At 51.3% G+C, this 22,029-nt stretch overlaps 1 protein-coding gene and 1 long non-coding RNA gene across 4 annotated transcripts; one reads left to right on the top strand and one right to left on the bottom strand.

Annotated features, from left to right (window-relative positions):
- Nucleotides 1–73: 73 nt before the first annotated feature.
- Sirt2 (sirtuin 2) lies at nt 74–21,987 on the bottom strand. Of its 3 annotated transcripts, NM_022432.4 has the most exons (16): nt 21,872–21,987; nt 21,061–21,107; nt 16,880–16,928; nt 16,531–16,644; nt 11,840–11,881; nt 11,637–11,743; nt 11,492–11,548; nt 9,749–9,817; nt 5,841–5,970; nt 3,300–3,359; nt 3,020–3,075; nt 2,857–2,933; nt 2,723–2,774; nt 1,086–1,156; nt 911–977; nt 74–822 (listed from the first exon to the last, which is right to left on the bottom strand). In NM_022432.4, exons 1-16 carry the CDS (start codon nt 21,885–21,887, stop codon nt 667–669), a joined length of 1,170 nt encoding a protein of 389 aa, NP_071877.3. In that variant the 5' UTR covers nt 21,888–21,987; the 3' UTR covers nt 74–666. The 3 variants fall into 3 exon arrangements, with proteins under 3 accessions (NP_071877.3, NP_001116237.1, NP_001116238.1); NM_001122765.1 differs by lacking the exon at nt 21,061–21,107; NM_001122766.1 differs by lacking the exons at nt 16,531–16,644; nt 16,880–16,928; nt 21,061–21,107.
- On the top strand, nt 7,225–13,840 carry Gm19897 (predicted gene, 19897). The gene is made up of 4 exons (NR_040339.1): nt 7,225–7,501; nt 11,468–11,584; nt 11,694–11,974; nt 12,897–13,840. It is a non-coding gene; the product is annotated as a predicted gene, 19897 (long non-coding RNA).
- Nucleotides 21,988–22,029: the final 42 nt, after the last annotated feature.

Here is a 22,029-nt window from a genome sequence, read left to right as displayed (position 1 = left end):
TCTTTATGGTCCAGCCTTCTCCCTTCCCCAGATGCCTTAAGTACCCACTAAAAGAAGCAGAGGCCACACAAGTCATGGTTAGTTGCTTTGTTTTGTTTTTTAATTTGTTTCTAATAAGCAAGGTCTCTTGCTCATCCACCAACAGCTGGCAAGTGGGTCCCCAGGAAAGGGAGCCTAGTACCCACTTTGTTGGAGGCAGAGAGTTGGCAGGCCTTCAGGCTCAGAGATCCCACAAGGCCCCACCCCCTTGGGTGAAGTTCTATTTGTAGAGTCCAGCCCCTATGCGGGGTAGGTTAATTTGATTTAGCCATAGGCCCCCTGAAAACAATAGAGAAATGCCTTATTCTGGCACTGTTAGGGGTTTTGGGGTAGCCTGTTGTCTGGGAATAATTAGAAGTTAGGGAAGGCTGCTTCTTGCCTGGGTGGTTAGAGGCTATGGTGGTTAGAGGCTATGGTGGTTAGAGGCTATGGTGGTTAGAGGCCCCAGCTACAGACTGCACAGGCCTCAGCCCCTAGGTATATTAGGCTTTTCTGGGATTGAGTTGGGGACCCTGATTTCAAGAACGTGGTTAAAGAACGAAGGGTCTTTGAGCTCACACAAGCTGCATGTTAAGAGGGCCCAGTGCTGGCCGGGCTCCGCTGTCCTGCGGGAGGTCATGGTTACTGTTACTGCTGTTCCTCTTTCTCTTTGGTCCTGGCCGCCTCCTTGGCAGGCGGTGGGGACTTTCCAGGGGAGATGGTAGTGCTGGGGTTGGGGGCCTGTGACCCTGACTGGGCATCTATGTTGGCATGCTCCCTCCGGACAAGGTCTTCCAGTTCCTTCTGTAGGGGGCAAAGTTGACGCAAGTCAGGTTACCGTAAACCCCATGGGCCTGGGCTCAGGGTGGGCTGGGGTGGCCCAGCTCCTCACCTTCCATCCGAGGAGGTCAGCGAGAGCCAGGCAGCCTTGATCACAGTCACCCAGCCAGGCCACGTCCCTGCAGGGTGAGCAGGAGTAAGAGAACAGGCTGAGGACCAGCCGGCCTTCTGTCTTCTCTCCCTCCTCACCCACCCTTCTCGAGCTGCTCACCCAGGCCCAGCCTCACCTGTAAGCCTTCTTGGAGTCAAAATCCATGCCACCTCCCAGGCCCATCATCATGCCCAGGAAGGGGTCCGTCTGTGGGGAGAAGACAGCTAAGGGCACAGCCCTGAGCCAGCAGACCTGCCTTATGCTTATTTCTAAAACAGGGTCTCTCTGTGGAGCCCTGGCTGTCCTGGGGCTTGCTCTGTAGACCAGGCTGGCCTTGAACTCACAAAGATCCACCTTTCCTCTGCCTCCTCAGTGCTGGGATAAAAGATGTGCACCACCATACCTAGCCTTATTTTCCTATTTACTAATTAGTGTGTGTGTGTGTGTGTGTGTGTGTGTGTGTGTATGGTAGTGGGCTATGTGTCTATATTTGTACACATGTGGACCTGGAGGTCAGGCTAGAGGTCAACCAAGAGGCCAACCATAATTACTGTTTCTTAGAAGTTAGCCAACTTGTTATTGATTGATTGATTAGATGGTGTCTATATGTATATAGTCCTGACTAATATGGAATTTACTAAGGAGACCAGGCTGGTCTCAAACTCAGATTCACCTGCCTCTGTCTCCCAAGTGCTGGAATTAAAGTGTGCACCACCACCACTTGGCTTCTTTTTATCTGACTGCATGTGTGCTCTCTATGTGTGAGTGCTCAGAGGACTGAGAGGCGTCAGATGCCCAGGAGCCGGGGTTAAAGGCAGTTGTGAGCCACCTGACATGGGTGCTGGGGACAGAAGGTCTTAATCAGTAAACCATCTCTCTAGTCCAAAACTAATAACCGTCTTCGTCTTTGGTGGTGCTGAGGATTGAACTCAGGGCCGCGCATACGCCAGGCAAGCACTGCCGCTGAGTTACAGCCTCGGCCCAGACACATTCTTTCTGAGACATTGCTCAACTGGCCTGGAATTCAGGATTATGTGAGACTGGCTACCCGGTGAGCCCCAGGGACCCACTAATCTTTGCCTCTCCAGTGTGGGACTACAAACACCATGCCTGGATTTTTATGTGGGTGCAAGCAGTTAAACTCGGGACCTAGTGCATGCGTGGCAAGCAACTTATCCTTCTGCTAAACAAACAACAACACAGCCAGGAGTGGTGGCACAGGCTTGTCATGCCAGAACTTGGAAGGCAGAGGCAGGAGGACTAGGAGTTCAAGGTCATCTTAAATTCCGTGGCGTGTCTGAGAGGGCAGGGGGGCATGGGAGCCTGTCTCCTGAGTTCACATGGTATCGCACACGTCACGGAGACACAGCTTAGCATCTTCAGAGATTGCTCTATATAAACACTCTGCCACTTCATAGGAGGGACTTGAGGGTCCCCAGATTTTGATATGTGAGAGGGCACTAGAATGGTAGTGTCTGGACTGTCTCCTGGGTCCGGGGAAGCACTTGGGCTTCAGCAGGTTCAAGGCACGGTTCTGTTCTGTGCTCAGTGGAGTCTAGAATGACAGAGGCCCAGTGCACAGGCCAGCTCCCATGTTCTCCTGACTGAACTGGCAAGTCTAAGGATCTGGTGCTTTCCAGGTGGGACAGAGACCTGCCCTGTCCCCTGAGGAAGTGGCCAAATGAGGAAGGGGGCAAAGAAAGTGGAGGGAGGGGGAGGGGGACAGGGAAGGAGGGGGGGAGGAGAGGGGGAGGGAAGCTGAGGCAGACTTACCTGGCCTGTCTTTTCCTTGTTAATGAGCAGCCGTGGGGTGGCTAGTGGTGCCCTGGGAAGGGGGAGCTGAGATTCAGGATCTGCCCTAGTGCCCTGTCCCGAGCTGACACCCAGTCCCATCCTCCTCAACCTACTTGCTGATGAGGGAGGCGAAGGGCTGCACCTGCAGGGAGGTGCCCATGATGATGAGGAGGTCCACCTTGGAGAAGTCCTGCGGGGAGTAACCAGGAAGGCCTTGGACCCCACTACTCTGGCTTTGTCCCCCTCACATGGGCCCAGCCCAGAGTGGACACTTACTGACTGCATGCAGGAGAAGAAGCGCGATGGAAGGTTCTCACCGAAAAACACGATATCTGCGGTAGACACAGACAGAGGGACAGAGGGACAGAGGGACAGAGGACAGGAGATATGGGAGACAGAGCTAGAACAGTCAGGAGTCAGGGGCCCAACTGAGGCTTGGGGGGCGGGGCACCCTCTGCTGAACAGTAGGGGACGGGCCAGGTGGCAGAGTGGCCAGATTGGGGGGTGAGGCCGTGGAGGAAGGGGTCCCAGCTCCAGCCCCGGGCCCAGGACTCACCAGGCTTTACCACACTCTGACACTGCTCACACCTGGGAGTTGCTTCTGAGAAGATCTTCTCTGAGTGGGAAAGAGGAAGGGGGGGTGAGTTGTGAGGCTCCCCCAAGGGCTGCTGGAGAAGCCCTCTTCTGCCCCTCCCTCCTGTCAACAGAAATGCATCCCAGGCAGGTGGCAGTGGTGCATGCCGCAAGCCTGCTTGGGGGAGAATTAAACAGGAGAATTGTGAGTTTGAGGCCAGCCTTGGCTACACAACAAAACCACATCTCAAAAAAATAAGAGCTGAGGCTTCAAGGTGGCTCAGTGTGTAAAGGGACCTGCTGCCAAGCCTGGTGGCCTGAGTTCCGTCCCCAGATCCCACATGCTAAAAGGAGAGAAGCAGCTCCTGCAGATGGCCCTGACATGCACACGCATGCTATGCCATGTGCACACCTACACACATGCGCACACAAACCCCAAGAGCTAGGCTAGCTCAGCGGTGGAACCAAGAGGGCTTGGGCACGACTCAGCAGGAGATGCCTGCTTTGAGTCTCCCAGTATGGGGGCTGTGGGTGTGGCCCAGTGGAAGAGCCTCTGACCTCGAATGCCCGAGTCCCCTAGTCTGATCCGCAGCGCCACAAAACAAACAGCACAGCTCACTACTCAGGCATTTCCTGAGTGGTCTTTCCTGCTTCACAGAGAGGAGCTCCCTTCTTAGAGAGCCGTCCCCTTCACCTCCAGGCATCCAGGGGTGGCTGGCAGCACCACAGCTAGTGAGTGAAAGGGCATATACAGGGGCAAACCCATCTGCCCCAGACAGGTGCCCCTGGACTCCACCAGACCCCCATCTGGGGAATGGGAGTCATCCAATGGGTCCTGGGGACAGTCCTATCTGCCCTGGGTCAGGAAAGGACATACAGATAGCCTTGGGTTGGATCAAACCTCAAGCCCAACTGTTTCCCACTCTCGGATTCTGTGACAGACTCCTTATGGGACAGACCACCCTTATGAAAGTCACACTCCTTCTTACTTATGGATCACGGAGTCTGAAAGCACATCTGCCACATGCAGCCCACAGGACTGGAGCTCACTCCGCCAGCCACTCATACAGCCAGTCACAGGGCGAAGCTTTAACGGCTGCTGCTGAGGTATTTCTGCACAAATATGCTATTCTGTGGGTGGAAGATGCGATTCCACAGGGACATAAAGGGGGTGATGTCCATTGTCCGTCACCCCCAGCTGTGCACACATGGGCTGCTCAGGAACCCTCAGTCTGGGGGCAGCTGGCTGGCATTCTGTCAGAAGAGCTACCTTCCAGGGTCCTGCTATAAAGGCCACAGCTGTCCTGATCTCAAGGGGACACCAGAGGCTTTGTGAAGTCAGCATAAAGAATACAGAAATGGATTCCCACAGTTGACACAGCAGCTTCAGGCTCAGCACAATGGCTGCCAGAACAGACTGGTGCTGGCACCCAGGCGCGGGGACTAGCTGTCCTCTCAGTTGCTGTGTCCTCACATGAATGAGGACAGTGACAGCAGTGACAGCCGTGAGCTACCATGTGTGTCTCCAGCACTTGTCTTACCCAGCACAGCACCCAGCTTCCCTCTCCACAGGCTCCTGCTGCACTGTCCAACATGGAAGGCTGAGCTACATAAGACTTATATAAAATTTATTAGTTTTTATTTTCATGTTGTCATGTAGCCCAGGCTGACCTGGAACTTAGTATGTAGCCAAGGCTAACCCTGAACTCCTGATCCTCTTGCCTCTCCCAAGCAATAGGCTAATAGGCATGTACCATGGTTCCTCCTGCGACTTCTACAACTTAAACCAACAAGAACTTAATGAAATTAGAGACCCTATCTTTAAAAAATATAATAAAAATTAAACTGTTCTGGGCCAGCGAGGTGGTCCATCCTCAAGCCTGAGCGCCTGAGTCCAGTTCCTGGGACCCACATGGTGGCAGCAGAGGTTAGACACTTTGCTTCAGTAGGCACATGGGGCAAGTGGAGCCATGTTGGACGTAGACACAGGCCTCCTCGTCTCGGAAGGTTCCACTGTGCAATGCCTTCCTCAGAAGGTAGCCGTGTTTGCCATGTAAGATAGATAGTAAACACCTCAGAGACACAGGCTGTGTGACCGTTGAGGACGTGAGTCTACACGGAGTCCACACGTGGCTGGCCGTGCTCTGCGGTTCATATGGATGACAGCCCAGCAGAGGGGTGGCATGGGAGCAAAGACCTGCTGTCACCTTGAATCCTTGAGGCTTCTACAGCTACCATAAAAAGCAAGACAGCTGGGTACCGTAGTGCACGCCTGCAAGCAACCTCAGTACTAGAGAGGCTGAGGCAGAAGTGCAAGCTCCAGGCCAGCCTGGGCTACATAGGGAAGCCTAGCCTCAGTGGAAACCAACCAACTCACTGACTAGCAAGAGCCAAAGAATGGAGCAGACTGCACTGGGGCCCAGCCCTTGGAGGCTGGCTATGGCAGGCAAGCAGTGAGAGCCCCCCACCCCCTACCTCCCCCTGGCCTGCCCGAGGCCTGCCTGCCCGCAGAGTCCAGCCTCACCTTTCATCCAGCCCATCGTGTATTCTTTTCTGCAGGAGGTGTTGACACAGTGTGATGTGTAGAAGGTGCCGTGGGCCTCCACCAGGTCCTGGGGCTCCAGCCCCGCCACTCGTTCCAGCGTGTCTATGTTCTGGAGGGGGAGGGGAGGTCAGGAAGACAGCCAGCCCTGGTGGCTCTGAGAAGTGGCATTGCGGGGGATGAGGAAGGGTGAGGATATATGGAAAGTGCCCGCTTCCCCAGTGGGGCCACAGAAGGTTGCTAAAGGATGCCCATGGGATATTCTTCTACAAACTTGGGTCACTGCCTCTAATTTTCAGAGAAGTTCTTTTGTTAGAGAGCCACGCACAGTCCCTCCATTTGCCACACATTTATTGCAATAAATGTACCTATCTTCAGCGTCTCCCTCAGATGTGGCATCCTTGTGGGGATCCCACCTGAGTAGCTTGTATGTGACAGCTCTGGCCAAGCATTAACATAAATAAACTGAATCAGGTCAGCAGTGGTGGTGACTGCCTATAAGCCCTGCAATTAGAGGCTGAGGTAGGAGGACTGCTTTAAGTTTAAAGTCAGCTGAGGCTACATAGCTAATGTCAGGCCAGCCAGGGCTACATGGGAAGACCTGCCTCAAAAAAGTGAAATAAATAAGCAATAAGTAAATAAAGCCAGGCATGGTAGGCCATGCCTATAATTCTAGACTGCTGTAAAGGTGAGGCTAGCCTGAGGAACAGGGTGAGATTCAGGCAAGCTGGGACAAGACTAGCACCTGTCTGGAAAAGCCACAGTAAGGGCTGACAAGATGGCTCAGCTGACAATGGTCCTTGCTACCAACATAGCAACGTGGCTTTGGGCCCCAGACATCACATGGTAGAAGCAAACGCCTTCCTTCAGTTGTCAGCTGAACTTTACACACACTAAATAATGTAATATGAATAAATAAAACAAGAGAATGACTTATTTGTTTCTTTGGGGGGGGATATGATTTTTTGAGACTGCCTCAAACTGGAGAACCTCCCTCCAGAGTGCCAGGATGACAGGGGAGCACTGCCACACCCCGCACTCTGCATCTGCTTTGTCGCTGGCTCAGTCTACCAAGCCCTTCATTGGAGAGTGAGCAGCACACACACACACAAACAGCTAACTAAGGGATCACAGAATTACCTCCGGCAGCCTCTGTGATCAAAGGAAACATAGTCTAGGGTGGAGGGAGATGCCTGAGATCTCTGATCATGTTGGATTATATCCACAGACACGCTCCTTCCCTTGCAATGGGGCTCTGTCCTCATAAGCCCACCGTGAGTTGGGTCTACCCTGAGTGGAGCAGGCCTCTGACACCTACCCTACTGCACATCACTGATGTAAGTTTGCAGTTTCCCCTCATGATGACGTGGTAGGCTGCCGCCTGTACCCAATGCCTGCACAGTAGAGCTGGGCTAGCAGAGCAAGCCTGTAACCTCAGCTACAGGAGGGTGAGACAGAAGATTACAAACTCAGGTCTTGCCTGGGCTGGGGGTGTGGCTCAGTGGTAGAGCACTTCCCCAGCATGCCGGAAGCCCTGCGGCCTATATAACTAACGCAGCAGACACACACCCAAAATAAAAGGAAAAAGAAAAAAAGAAAAAGACTACTCTTCGATTTTAAAAAGCATGGTGCTGCTCTATGGTGTGAGTATCGAGGGGTCCCCAGACAAGAGGCTGGGTTTGGGGCATACAGAGAACTTCCTGGAGGGTGAATTTCATGTATGCAACTTGAAGGTCTATAGCCACTCTTCTGTGGGGACCACAGTGGCTTGAGCGATGGGTTCCTGTGCAGAGCTAAAAACAGCACCACAGCTTCAAAGATGCTGTGTCGGCACAACTCAGAGGCGGAGTCACTGTGTTCCAGAAAGTGGGTCAGTGATTCAAACGGTGACTGAGGAGAAGAGGCCACGAAGGAAAAAAAGCTGACCACAAAGGGGGCAAGTGGAACATTTTTTTCCACCTTCAGATATTTTACAAAAATGTACGTGTGGGGGCTGGAGGGATGGCTCAGCAGTTAAGAGTGTTGGATGCTCTCCCAGAAGACCCCGGGTTGGGACCCAGCGCCCACATGGCAGCACACATCTGTTAAAGCCTCTCTTGGCTACTGTGGGCACTGCATACACATAGGTCATGGACATACAAGCAGGAAGAACATCCATAAACATGAAATAAAAATAAATCTCCCTTTAAAGTTTATGTGTGGAGCCAGTGAGATGCTCAGGTAAAGGCCACCAAGCCTGATGACCTGAGCTCCATCCCTGAGACCCACACGATGGAAAGGAAGGACTGACTCCTGCACCTTGTCCTCTGACTTCCAAACTTCAGGCTGGTCTCAGCCCCATCTGACACCCTAGGTCTATGACTCATCGTCCCTCTTGTTCTTGTCACACACATGAATTGGCACCAGGAGGGCAGCGGTGTCTGCTTGGCTCACTGGTAGGGCCTGGTACTTGGGTGGACACCTGTTGTCATAGAGGCCAGCAAACAAGGGTGCAGGAGGGACATGCAACAACAAGCAGGAAGTATGGGGCTTCAAGGAAGCTGTTAGTATCAGGCCTGAGCCTCTTTCTGTGAATGAGGCTGACTCTGAGCTTGGGCGGTGCCTGGAAGGACTAAGCTGTCTCTTCCCCAGCTGGGGCCTCCAGCCATCTGGACCCAAAAGTTTGAACCCATCCTCCCCCTGGTGGCCATTTCTGACATTGCAAGAGCTTCAAACCTATTTGTATTCAAGCATTAACTCTTCTGTACAATTTGGAGTTCTCTCTTTTTCCTTTCTAACTTTTTCTTCTTGGGCAGGGCGGGGGAGGGGGCGGGGGGCGGGGGAGATTGTTTGCTATGGAGCCAGTCTGACCTTAAATCCACTATTAGCCCAGGCTGGCCTTGAACTCATGACCAGCTCCTTCCTCGGCTTCCCAAGCACTGGGATAACAAGTGTGTAATGTAATGGCCACTTTGTATTCTGAGACAATTTTTTAGCACACATGTATACACAGAGCAGTCTGAACTTCAACACATCCACAAAACGCACAGAGACACATAGAAGCCAGCAGCCTGAACATCCGTCTGAACCTCAGTGTGGCCACAGTGTCCCATTAGCCACCGTATCCAAGGCCAGGCTCAGAAGTGTATGAATAAGAAGCCCACCTTCCTTACGATACAGTGTCACTTTCCTGATTTGGAGTGGCTGTGGTATGGACGGTGTCCCCTCAGATACAGAGGCCTTTTGCAGTAAGTCTGGGATGTCCTGTCACCTGTCACCTCACAGCAGACTTGAGAGGGCTTGAAGCTGTTCTGACTTCTTTATATTTAAACATTCTTCTATTAGTTTATATTGTAATTAATCGACTAATCAATTAATTTAGAGATACAGTCTCACATCCTGAAGGTTGGCCTTAAACTCATTTTGTAGCCAATGATAACCTTTCTTTGGTTTTTGTTGTTGTTTGGGTTTTTTTTTTTTTGGTCTTTCAAGACAGGGTTTCTCTGTGTAGCCCTGGCTCTTCTAGAACTTTCTATGTAGACCAGGCTGACCTCAAACTCACAGAGATCTGCATGCATCTGCCTTTTGAGTACTGGAATTAAAGGCATATGCCACTACCATCCAGCAACCTTGAATTTCTGACCTTTCTCCTGATTCCAATGAGTACCAATCTATCCTGTTTCCGTCCCCTATTTTACAAAGGGGAAACTGAGGCCAAGAGGAAGTGGCCCATTGTAGGTCATTCACTATAATTAGCTGAGCCCTGGTCCTGTGCCTGCCTGTGTTAGCCCAGCTCTGACCGAGTGTTCCAAGACCCATCTGGCCTACTGCCCTCGAGCCCTGCCACCCAAGGTCACGCTTGCCCAAGGTCCTGCCTACCCATGGTCACACCTGCCCGTGGCCCCGCCTACCTGCGTGTAGCAGCGCAGCAGCAGCCCCTTCTCCTTCAGCAGGCGGATGAAGTAGTGGCAGATGGTTGGCTGAGAGAAGAGTAACAGTGCTGATGTGAATGTCCCAGGCCATGCTGTGGGCCCATTCTGCCCCATGGCCCCATCTCAGTGGCCCAGTGAGGGTGAGCCTGCCTTCTCCCGTACCACAAATGAGGAGACCCAGGCAAGGGCATGGTGGCGGCTTTTTGGCATCACCAATAGGTAAACTGCAGAGTCAGGCTCACAGCCAGGCTTCAGTCTCAGCCCTTCCTGATAGTCTCAGCAGCTTTCTTAGAGTTGGGTAAACTGAGGCCCAGAGCCACAGGATAAAGAGACGAGGGGCCAGGCAACCCACTCCTCCTTTCTTTTAATTTCTTAAAATTGTTTATTTTACTATTTATTTATTTTTTTGGTTTTTGAGATAGGGTCTCTCTAGGTAAGCCTGGAATTGGCTAGCCTCAAACTCACAGAAATCTTCCTGCCTCTCACCAAGAGCTGGATTTTTTTGTTTGTTTTCTTTTTTGTTTTGTTTCTTGTTTTTGTTTGTTTGTTTGTTTGTTTGCTTGTTTGTTTTCGAGTCAGGGTTTCTCTGTATAGCCCTGGCTGTCCTGGAACTCACTCTGTAGACCAGGCTGGCCTCGATCTCGGAAACCTGCCTGCCTCTGCCTTCCAAGTGCTGAGATTAAAGGCCTGCACCACCACCGCCCGGCCCCCGAGCTGGAATTTTTTAAATGATTTATTTATTTTTATTTTATGTGCATTGACTGGTGTTTTGTCTGCATGTGTGTGTGTGTGTGTCAGATCCCCTGGAACTGGAGTTACAGATAGCTGTAGGCTGCCATGTGGGTCTGGGAATTGAACCCAGGTCCTCTGGAAGAGGAGCCAGTGCACTGAACTGCTAAGCTACCATTCCAATTATTTTTAGTTACAGATATGTGTGTGGGTCTCTGTTGGTATATGGAGGTGAGTTCTAGTGCCCACAGAGGCCAGAGGTGTCAGGCTCCCCGGAGCTGTAGTTACAGGGGGCTATGAACATCCTGATGTGGGTCCTGGGAATTGAACCCAGGTCCTCTGGAAGAGTACTATCTGCTCTTTTACCCTGAGCCATCTCTCCCACTTTCACCTCTTTCATCTTTAATTTTTATTTTTTTTTTTACTTTTGAGATAGGTAGTTTTGGCTGACCTTGCATTTGAAAGTTTCCTGTCTCTGCCTCCCAAATGCTACAGTTATGGGGATGAACTATCAAATCTGGCCAGAACTTATGTAATTCTTTTCTTTTTTCTTTAACAATATCTCTATCTACCCATCTACCCATCTACCTATCTGTCTATCTATCTATCTATCTATCTATCTATCTATCTATCTATCTATCATCCATCCATCTATCTACCCACCATCCATCCATCTATCCATCCATCCATCTATCTACCTACCCACCCATCTGTCTCTCCCTCCATCCAACCATCTACCTGGGGATATGCACTTGCCACAGTGCACATGTGGAGGTCAGAGAATATGATGGAGTCAGTTCTCTCCTTCAGTCATGAGGATTCCAGGGATTGAACTCAGGTCATTAGGTTTGGTAGCAAGCACCTTTACCCATGGAACCATCCTGCTGGCCCCAGAAGCTAGGTTCTTAATCATGTTATGCTTGCCTGGAGGGCCTATAAAGAGCCTGCTTCCATGCCTACTCTTCCCAGGCTCCCTGCAGAAGATGACCTCACCTTGAACTGCCCGGGATAGAGCTCCTTGGCAAGGGCAAAGAAGGGTTCCGGATGTTTCTGTGGGAGAGAGGAGCAGAGGGCCACATGTCCCAGGTAAGACAAGGACTGGAGTTGGGAGCCACCTCCCCTCATCTTAGCCGTCTACCTTGAAGTAGCTGATCTCAAAGATGGCCTCTGGGTAAGGAAGGTGGTACTTCTCCAGGTTTGCATAGAGGCCAGTGGACGGGGAGCGGAAGTCAGGGATACCCGCGGCTAGGAAGGCAACGCAGTCAGAGGCTCTGCCCACGTGTGCACGAACCCCTCCAGCCTCCCCCAGCCCCAGGAGTGGCTGAAGGACGGGGAACTTACACGTGGAGATTCCGGCTCCCACCAAACAGATGACCTTGCGGCCTGGAACAGAGGATTGATGGCACATGCTAAGGTTTCCCTCCTAGACGTACTGCTGGTGCCGGGCAGGATGGCATTGGCAACCTCACATTTCAGGTGAGGAGACACAGCCACCCAGGAGAAGGGAGAGGGATGGGGGGTGGGGTGAGGTGGGGACGCCTTGCAAAGTTCGGCAGTACAGAGACGGCTAGTTTGAGTCCTTGACAATCAATCCAAACCAAATTCTGACAATGACTAATCTTCTAGGTACAATACTGTAAGACTTCAAAAAAATTACTTTTGGGTCAGAAGGTAGTTGTGTACACCTTTAATCCAAGCACTCGGGAGGCAGAGGCAGACAGATTTCTGTGGGTTTGAGGCCAGCCTGGTCTACAGAGTGAGTTTCAAGACAGCCAAAGACACACAGAGAAACCTTGTTCAAAACACACACACACACACACACAGATGAGGGCTACATAGATGGCTCAGTGGGTAGAACACCTCCTCCTTTTCCAGAGGTCCTGAGTTCAATTTCCAGCACCCCTGTCAGGCAGAGCTCACAGCCACCTGTTAACTCCAGCTCCATGGATCCTGTGCCTCTGACCTTTGAGGGCATCTGTACATCTACACTCATGCTTATACACACACACACACACACACACACACACACTTAAAAAAGAAAATTTGAGACAAGGTTTCATATAGCCAAGGCTGACCTTGAGCCTTCTATGTAGCTAAGGCTGACCTTGAACTTCGGAGCCTCCTGGCTCCACCTCTTGGGTGCTGGTGTTGTGGTGTGCACCAGCATGTCTGCTGGTTTCTCTGGTTTTGAGTCAGTGCCTCCCTATGTACCCTGGGCTGGCCTGGAATCCTGTACCTCCCTCCTCAGCCTCCCAGGAGCTCCAATGACTGGCTAGGACCTGTTTCTAGCTGTACACATCCCTTCACCATCCTGCTTTGTTCACACAAAAGCCTAAAGTCTGCTCCTTTGAGTCAATTGCACTAAATAACGGTTTTTTTGTTTGTTTGTTTTGGACAGGATCTCATGGACGTCAGGCAAGCATTAAATTCACTGTGCAGCCAGCCAAGGATCACCTTGAACTTCCAATCACCCTGCTTCCATCTTTAAGTGCCCAGCATTGCCATCATGCCCAGCTTTTCTTTTCTTTCTTTGAGACAGGGTCTCAGCATGAGAACTCGCAGTGACCTTGCAAGCGTTGGGAGGAGTGGGTGCCACCAAGCCTTGCTATGCCCGTTGTTGTGTGTGGTGCAGGAGACTGACTCTAGGGGCCTGTGCACTAAGCAAGCACTCCACCAACCGAGCCAAGCCGAGCCCCCAGCCCCTCCGGTGTATTATGCTTCTTCAGATCCATGGTTCATACTCTTATGGGGGCTTTGTTCTTGGTTTTTAAAGAACTATTAGGGGGTGATAGGATTGAATCCATTCACAGGCACAGAGCTGAGAAGAAATGGCCCTATTGCTGCCCCAGCTGCTGGCTGGCCTACAGCCCAGCCACACAGAGCCCCGACATCTGTCTGTCAGCTGATGGGCAGACACAAGTGTGGTATCCCATGAATTGGGCACCCCTGGGGTGTTCTGTTTAAGGGACACGTGTGAACAGAAGTCAGTCTGCCATCGGGGCTGGCGAGATGGCTCAGTGGGTAAAGGCACTTGCTGCTAAGCCTGATTCCCGGAAACTACACGGTAGAACGAGAAAAATAACTCCTCAAAGATGTCCCCTGGCAAACACAGTAGCATGCATGCACCTACAGTAATGCCCACATCACCCACCCACCCCCAGCACACACACTCAAAGATAATGTTTAAACCAGGCATGGTGGCGTATGTGTTTATTCCCAGAACTTGGGAAGCAGAGGCAGGAGGATCTCTGTGAGTTTGAGGCCAGTGTGGTCTATAAAGTGAATTGCAGACCAGCAAGGTCTGTTACATAGAAAAAAAAAAAAAAAAAACCAAACCAAACCAAAAACAAATGACAGCAGAGAGCCTGCTACAGTCTATGCACTCAGCTTCTTTAGGATGTTACTGGCCCAAGTCTGGCTGGAGATCGTAGGCATTGAGACTGGGTGTGGTAACACTGTAATACCAAAACTCCAGAGACTGAGGCAAGAAAATCTTAAATTCAAAGCTTGCCACAGCTACAGAACAAGACCGAGCTTCAAGGGCCCTGACTGTGCCCCTTGCATATGTTCACACCAAGTCACAACCTCTCCGTGCCTCAGTTTCCTCTTCTGTTCAGCTCACTTCTAGAAAGACCTCACAGCTATTGCGTGATAATTAGGTTCAAGGATGCTTGGTGAGCTACTTAGCCCAGAGCCTGGCGAACAGCAAGGGTCTGCTTAGTTGATATTTATGTCACGTCCCACACCAGCACCCTATGGGCCAGGGACTCTCAGATCTGAGTGTAAGAGGGAGGACCAGTGTCGCCTGGCCACTGTGTGGGTATGCTCTGTAGGCGGCCGGCTGCCCAGCCTGTGGCAGGAGAGGGAGGTTCAGCTGCCATCCCGGCTGCCAAGGAGGGCGCTGAGCAGCTGGGCCAAGGGGAAACTGGAGAAGATGGCCTCAACAAAGGGCTGTTCAGGACCCTCAAAGCTGCATTGTTCCCAACGGGGACTGCGAGGGCCTGGGTTCTCAGACTTCGGTGACTCGACCTCAGCAAGAAATATCAATTTCACGGTGACCCAGCTAGCTGGCTTCTAAACAGCACGTCTGAGACAAGCTTCCTGTAATAATACCATGGCAAACACTTCTGTATCTCTCAAGAGATCGGGTCCTGTTCTAATCACTTATCTCTCGAGTGTGTGTGTGTGTGTGTGTGTGTGTGTGTGTGTGTGTGTATTTCTCCAGGGCCATCCACCTAGTGTGTATATGGGCTGTTATTTGTTTGTTTGGTGGTGTGCACACATCTCTTTGTGCGTGTATTTCACAGCAAACATGTGGAAGGAAGTGAGAGGACAACTGGTGCCATCACGGATTTTAAGGCAGGGTCTCACGAGTCTCATGGGGACCTGAGCTTGGCTCCTGCCTCTGCCTCCCCAGCCCGGGAATTACAAGCACTTGTGAGCTGCTTGTGTGGGAGCTGCCAGCACTTAATGGACTGAGATAATCTCCTAAGTCTCTCTGTCTCTCTCTGTCTCTCTCTGTCTCTCTCTCTGTCTCTCTCTCTCTGTCTCTCTTTGTCTCTCTCTCTCTGTCTCTCTCTGTCTCTCTCTCGTGTTTTGAGACAGGGTTTCTCTGTGTAACCCTGGCTTTCCCGGAACTCACTCTGTAGACCAGGCAGATCTCAAACTCAGAAATCCCCCTGCCTCTGCTGGGATTAAAGGTGTGGGCCACCATCATCATTCCATTTCCCTCTTTTTTCTGTAGTCCAGGCTGCCTCTGAATTCACATGCTCTAGCCTCAGCTTCCAGAGTGGCTGGGCCTGCAGATGAGCTCGGCATGCTGAGCATATGTATGCTCAGCATGTGGCAATTTCCTTAGCCTCACCTGAGTCACCCCAGAGCTTTGATCACTTCCAGTCTAGGGCATAGGCCTGGCCCATCAGAAGACAGTAATAGATTCACTAGGGAAGTGACCCAAAGGCAGGCCTAGTGGTGCTACTCTGTACTCCCAGCTATGTGGGAGGCTGAGGTAAGAGGATCGACCTTCAGGGACTAGAGGGTAAATTCAGGGCGTTCAAAATAAAACAGTAGGAAAGGAAGGGCTGGGGCTGTAGCTCAATGACAGAGTGCCTGCCTAGCGTGGTGTGTGAGTGTAGGGGCTGAGTTCCATCCGGGGGGGGGGGGGGGGGGCTTCTGGGCCAATGTGGCCTTGTTCTTAAGTGCAAAGGTACCCTCCCAAGCAGGAGCCGCCTGCTGGACTTTCCTTCACCCTACGCAGACAGACTTGTGAGGCCTGAGAACAATGTCCTAACAATGTCCTCGAGCCTGGCTCCATCACATTTAATGCTTAAGAGTCTGCATGCTCCTTTTTATTGTTTTTGGCTAGAGTTCTGGTTTCTTGTCTTTCTCTTTTCTTTCTTTGAGTTAACAATCTTATGTAGCACATGTTACCCTCAAACTCATGATCTTCTGGCTTCAGTCACCTCCTGGAACTCACTCTGCAGACCAGGCTGGCCTCAAACTATAGAAATCTGCCTGCCTCTGCCTCCCGAGTGCTGGGGTAAAAGGCGTTCACCACCCCCCCCCCCAGCAAGCTGAGTTTTTTGTTTTTTTTCTTAACTACATGGGTGTTTTCCTTCGTGAATGTTGTGTGCTACATGCATGCCTGATGCCCATGGTGGCCATAAGTAGGATCCCCTGAAACTGGAGTTACAGATGGTTGTAAGCCATCATGTGAGTCCTGGGAACCCAACCTAGGTCTTTTGGGAAAACAGCTAGTGCTCTTAACTACTAAACCATCTCTCCATCCCAAGAGTTGGGTTTCCTCCATCTTTTTTCTTTCTGAATTTTAGGAAAACTTCCCATGTAGCTCAGGGTAGCCTCACACACACAGTCTAGCAGAGGCTAACTTGAAATGCTGGTCCTTTCCCAATCTGCTCAGAGTTTGGGATTACAGGTGTATACAGCAGGCTTTCTTACTACTCCTACCCCCCAAAATATGGAGTCAACTGGGGCCAGGAATGGGAGAAGCGGCCAAGCAATTGGGGACTCACAGCGCTCGCTCTGCATGTAGCGTGTCACTCCTTCGAGGGTCAGCTCGTCTAGAAGACGCTCCTTTTGGGAACCCAGGCCCAGGGTCTGGGTGAATAAATTCCTCAGGAAGTCCACTGGCCAACAACAAGAGAGACAGCGCCAGGTGGGCATCGAGCCAGGGCCCAAGCACACACTCTCCTCCCACATCTCAACTCCCAATGTCTCCCACAGACAGCAGCATCCAGTCCCAAACCATTGTTACATGCTTTGCCTATCACTCCGGTAGCTTGGAGGGGGTCTCCCCAGAATCCCATCCTCTAATCCCAGACCCCAGATCACCTCCCTGCCCTCCTCCAGGACGACACTTACTCTCTGCCTCTCCACCAGTGGCTCCTCCCTCAGTGTCCGAGTCTGAATCCTGGAAGGGGTGGGTGGGATGGCCAAGCCCAAGAAGTGGGGTTAGCGGGGAAGGGAAGGGAAGGGAAGGGAAGGGAAGGGAAGGGAAGGGAAGGGAAGGGAAGGGAAGGGATGGGAAGGGTGACAACCTGGTTCAAATACAGTAGGGCTCTGACTGGGAGGTGCCCTGAAGAAGTACAGGGCCAGTGTAAGGACTCTGGGAAAGGTTGCTTTAGAGAGAGGACCTGGCTCTCCTCTAGGCCTTATCTTTCTTTCAAGATGGGGTCTCTCTGGCTGGCCTAAAACTTACTACACAGACCAGGCTGACCTGGAATTCCTGAAGATCTGCCTGGATCTGTGGCCTGGGTTTAAAGGCATGCACCTGCATGCTTGTCCCATCTTTTTTCTTCTGACAGAGTCTCACTTTATATATCCCTAGCTGGCCTAGAACTCACTATGTAGACTAGATTACCACTTGCCTCTCTCTGACTGCTAGGATTAAAGGCATATGCCACCATGCCTAGCTTGCTTTTTGAGTTAGGGTTTTATGTAGCCCAGGCTGGCTTCAAACTTGCTATGAAGTCTTTGTAACTTGAACTTCTGATCTTCCTGTCTCCACCCCTCTAAAGCTGGGATTACGGGCATGATGTTGGGAGCACATCCAACACTCTACCCAGTTGGCCATCACAGCCTGACAAGATGCTAGGGCCTGAAGCCATGGCTTCATGCATGCTAGGTGACCTCGAGATAGACCTCCAAGCCCATGGGCCGCAACTTGTCCATATAGCTCAGAGGTTGCTGTGAAGCCGAGCAGCGAGCCCCTAGGTGCCTCGGCTGGCTATACCACAGCCTAGTCATTGGTGATGCCACTTCTCTGACACCGGACATGAGCCTCTCAGGGCGACCCCACCTTGCTCCAACCATGTTCCAAAGTGGCCTCAGAATCTCCCCAAACCAGCTCCTGCTCCCAGTCCCCATACTAAGTGGCCTCCCTGTCCCTTCATTGGCTTCCCTACCTCACCACCCTCATGCCAATTCCCAGTGTACCCACTGGGATGCCAGCCTCCTGACATCCTTCCACTGACTCCCTCTCCCAACCCTAGAGCTCCACCTGGTTCAACGTGTTCTCTCCTGGGGTCCTGCCCTGGCCTCCTTGACTCAGTTTCTGTCTTAGATCATATGATGGCCTGTTGAGGACAGTCCACCTCTCTCTTCTTTAATCCTTCCCCCGTCCCCAAATCACAAACATCTACTGAGTGCCACAATATCAGCCACACAAGGGCAGGGACATTACGTTTACTGCTTACTGCCCAGCCTAGATAACAGGACTTCCAGAACCATCTACCACTCAACACATGCCGACTGGGGCCAGCCCAGGGCTGGCCTTGCAGCAGATGCCACACAGTCTGACCAGTACAGTCAACTCCCTGCTCAAAGGCCCCCAGACCTTCCCTTCCACACTCTGCTTCCAAATCTCCTTTCTAAATTATTTTTAAAGATTCTTCTGTTGTTATTGTTTTAAGACAGGGTCCGACATAGCCCAGGCTGGCTCTAACTTGTATGTACGTGAGGGTGAACTTGAATTCCTGACCCATCTATTTTTATTGTTTTAGGTGCTAGGATTACAGGATTGCATCACCATCATGCCTGACTCTAGAATGATTCTTCACTGATATTAAAAAATGACATAAGTTGGCATGATGGGTCACCAGGGGAAGGGGCTGCCTGCTAAGCCTGACAATCTGCGTTTGATTCCCAGGCCCCACATGGTGGGAGGAGACGATAGCTGTCCTCAGATCACCATACATATACTGTGGCGTGTGTATCCTAAACACACACACACACACACACACACACACACACACACACACAAAACAAACTAGGTGTAAAATTTTAAAAAGAGGGTCTGGAGAGATGGCTCAGTGGTTACGAGCACTGACTGCTTCAATTCCCAGCACCCACATGGCAGATCAGAGCTGCCTGTAACCCCAGTTCTAGGGGATGTGACACGCTCACACAGACACACACGCAGGCAAAATGCCAATGCACATGAAACTAAAAAAAAAAAAAAAAAAAAAAAAAAAAAAAGATAAAAGCTTTAAAAAGAGCCTGTCCAAGTCTTACTGTTTTACCTAAGATGGCTTCCAACTCCTAATCCTCCCCCTTCGGCCTCCTGAGCCTGGATAACGAACAAACACCAAAGCAAAACCAAGCAACAGTTAAACAGAGATAACTCTACGTGGTTTCTCGGCGTGAGGTTTTGCGCATTTGCTCATTATTATAGAACTGGGTCTTGCCAGAGTAAGATACTGCACAATGTTTCACAGACCTACATCATTCTCTTTAGTTTATTTTAGTTATGTGAATATGTGCATGTGTGTGCAAGTCTCCATAGAGTCAGATCCCCTGGGACTGGAGTTATAGTCACTTGTGAGCGCCTGGTACATGGAACTCAGGTTCTCTGGAATAGAATTCTTAACCACTGAGCCATCTCTCCAGCCCCCACCTCATTCTTTATTGTGGCTCCATAGTAACACATTGTATGATGAACCGTGGTTCATTGACTCCCTCTCCTGACAGCCACTGAGGCTGCTGCTAGCGTTGCCCCATCTGGATAATGCTGCAATTGACACCCCACATCTTCTTGGCCACTGAGAACCCCTTTTGACTGTGAAACCCTTTTTTAGTCTGGCATTAAGCCTTCATTTGGGAGCCAGACAAGTAAGAGACTAGAGACCCACAGCAGGCTGTCACAGCTCTTATGGGGGTATTGTTGACCACAGCTTCTGCACCTGCCTCCCTTCGAAGTGTGGTCTCATAGGATGAGCATGCTGGCATTCAGTGGTTGTAGGCATGGTCCAGTACACTGTTTCCCAACCTGTGGGACACAATCCCTTTAGGGATCAAGCGACCCTCTCTTGGGGGGGGGGTCCCATATCAGATATCCTACATATCTGATATTTACATTATAGTTCATAACAGTAGCAAAAGGACAGTTATGAAGTAGTAACAAAATAATTTTATGGTTGGAGGGACACCACACCGTTGGAGCTACATTAAAAGGTTGCAGCATTAGGAAGATTGAGAACCACTCCTCGAGTATATGAGGACAACCTGGCCTCTGGGGGAACCGGAGGCCTTGGCACGTGTCTTCAAACATCTTTGAGATGGCTCATCTACACTCCACTGAAGCTGCAGCATCTTTCGGAGCCCATTTCCCCATAAGTTTCAAGCCCTTTCCTTTCTACCCAAAGAACACAGGGGTTAACAGTTTTCACCAAGTAAGCTGCTCATCTGTAACACAGCCATGAGAGGCCTTCCCTTCACTGGGATGCTGCAAAGATTAAATGAAGTCATGTACATTAAAATTCAGGCAGAGTATCAATAAATGACCACGCCAGCAACCCAACTACTGAAACATCTACTATCCCTTCGTGCTCTCAGGCCTGTACCCTGCATGGAACACCACCTCCGATCTCATTTAAGAAAATCCCTTATCACTTCACTTATACGACACTGTGACTATATCTTGGTCTTGTTCCTAGATCAGCTTGTGGGTTCCACCAGGGGAGAGTTTGGCTAGAATCTTCTATAATCTCTGACCCACAGAGTTTGCCCGGTACTCCAGGGGTATGCTCTCTCCCTTCCTCCCTCCTTTTTTGAGACTGGGTCTCACCATATGGCCCAAGCTGCCTCTCCTTTCTCCATCCTCCTACCTCACTTCCCCCCTCCCCTGCCCCCCCCCATGTGCTGGCATTACAGGGGGCTGGCACCACACCCAGCTTCGATACTTTTATAACGTGCCCTATAGGGTCCTTTCCCCCACCTCATAGGATCTGAGTTTGCGGATTGAACTGGAAAACCGTCTCTTTCAGGTCCAGCACAAATGAGGTTCAGAAGGGGCTGAGGATGGGATGGGCAACAGTAGGAAACGAGGACGATATGGAAGGGAACCAGGGGTTGAGGCTATACATTTTCCTTGACAGTCCCAAGAAGCCACCATTCTCCCAGGAGATTGTACTAATCCCCAGATGGGCTTGGGGATCAGGGCCATAAGCCAAGGGCCCTTGGGTAAAAGCCTTCCCTTGCCACCTCCCCCCAGTGCGGCACGTGGAACCAAGTCTCTCCTTCCCTCCACCCCTTCCCCATCTCACCTGAGCCTCCTGCACCTTCCCTGCCTGGGTCTCCAGAGGGTCAGAGGCTGGGGAGGAGGGGAGCAGACGTGGTTACAGTGCGGGGAAAGAGTTAAGCAGAAGGGCTCACAATGGTGGAGGACAAGAGGACCCACCAACCTAATTATTTCAGAGTCAGGGATGGTAGTAAAACTATCGGAGATGGGAAAAGGCATATTTTAGAGTGGAGGTATGTGTGACGTGAAAAGGCTGAGGAGGGGAATCTTTAGGAGGAGAAAGCAGGCGAGACTGGACTGAAGGAAGGTTTCAGAGTTAAGCAGGATATGGTAGCATGTGCGAGTCGAGAGAATGAGGGAGGGCTAAGTTTTTCAAGAGACGTAAGTAGGGATACTTCTGCTGAGAGTTGAGTGTGGGAGAGGAGATGCAGTGAAGGTAGGAGGTTTAGGAGAGGCACAAGAACTGAAGGAATGAGATAGTAAGGGGCCACAGGGGTCCCCGGAACCCATCCTACAGTTGCCCTTAACAACAGACAACCTTAGCAACCGGGATAGTGGTAACTTTGGTCCTTAGCAACGAGGGTCCTCAGCAGCCAAAGTACGAGAAATGCGATCATTAAGAACTTGACAATCGGACCCTTACATTTCACAATCCAGAAACCAACCAACCTAGTAATACGGACCACTTAGCAACACCCCTCCGAATCCCACTCCCTTCAGGTAGATCCTGTCTCCCGCCCCACCGAGCCTACCCTCGGGCCCCGGGGCCTGCAGCCCAAAGCCAGGCCCCGGCGCGGCCCGACCCTCCCACCCTCCCAACAGGGCCCCTAACTCACGGTCCGGCTCGGCCATGGGAACGGGGTGGGGGCCCTCGGGACTGTCACCGACTGCTCTGTCCCGTGACGGCAGCGGAAACAAGAAGAGGCCGAGATAGGATAGAGAACTACAACTCCCGGCAGGCAATGCGATCCCCATAACCGCTTTCGTACAATGT

Source organism: Mus musculus, chromosome 7 (genome assembly GCF_000001635.26).
Source record: "Mus musculus strain C57BL/6J chromosome 7, GRCm38.p6 C57BL/6J".
Taxonomy (NCBI): Eukaryota; Metazoa; Chordata; class Mammalia; order Rodentia; family Muridae; genus Mus; species Mus musculus.
The sequence above is the reverse complement of the archived record's forward strand: the minus strand, read 5'-3'. Positions and strand labels throughout refer to the sequence as shown.

What these genes read in the sequence shown, in the direction of transcription:
- Sirt2 (NM_022432.4), bottom strand. An exon ending in TGCTGCGCTGCTACACGCAG is followed by an intron (nt 5,971 to 9,748) that starts GTAGGCGGGGCC and finishes CTCCCCCTCCAG; the next exon opens with AACATAGACACGCTGGAACG. An exon ending in TCAGAGTGTGGTAAAGCCTG is followed by an intron (nt 3,076 to 3,299) that starts GTGAGTCCTGGG and finishes TGTCTACCGCAG; the next exon opens with ATATCGTGTTTTTCGGTGAG.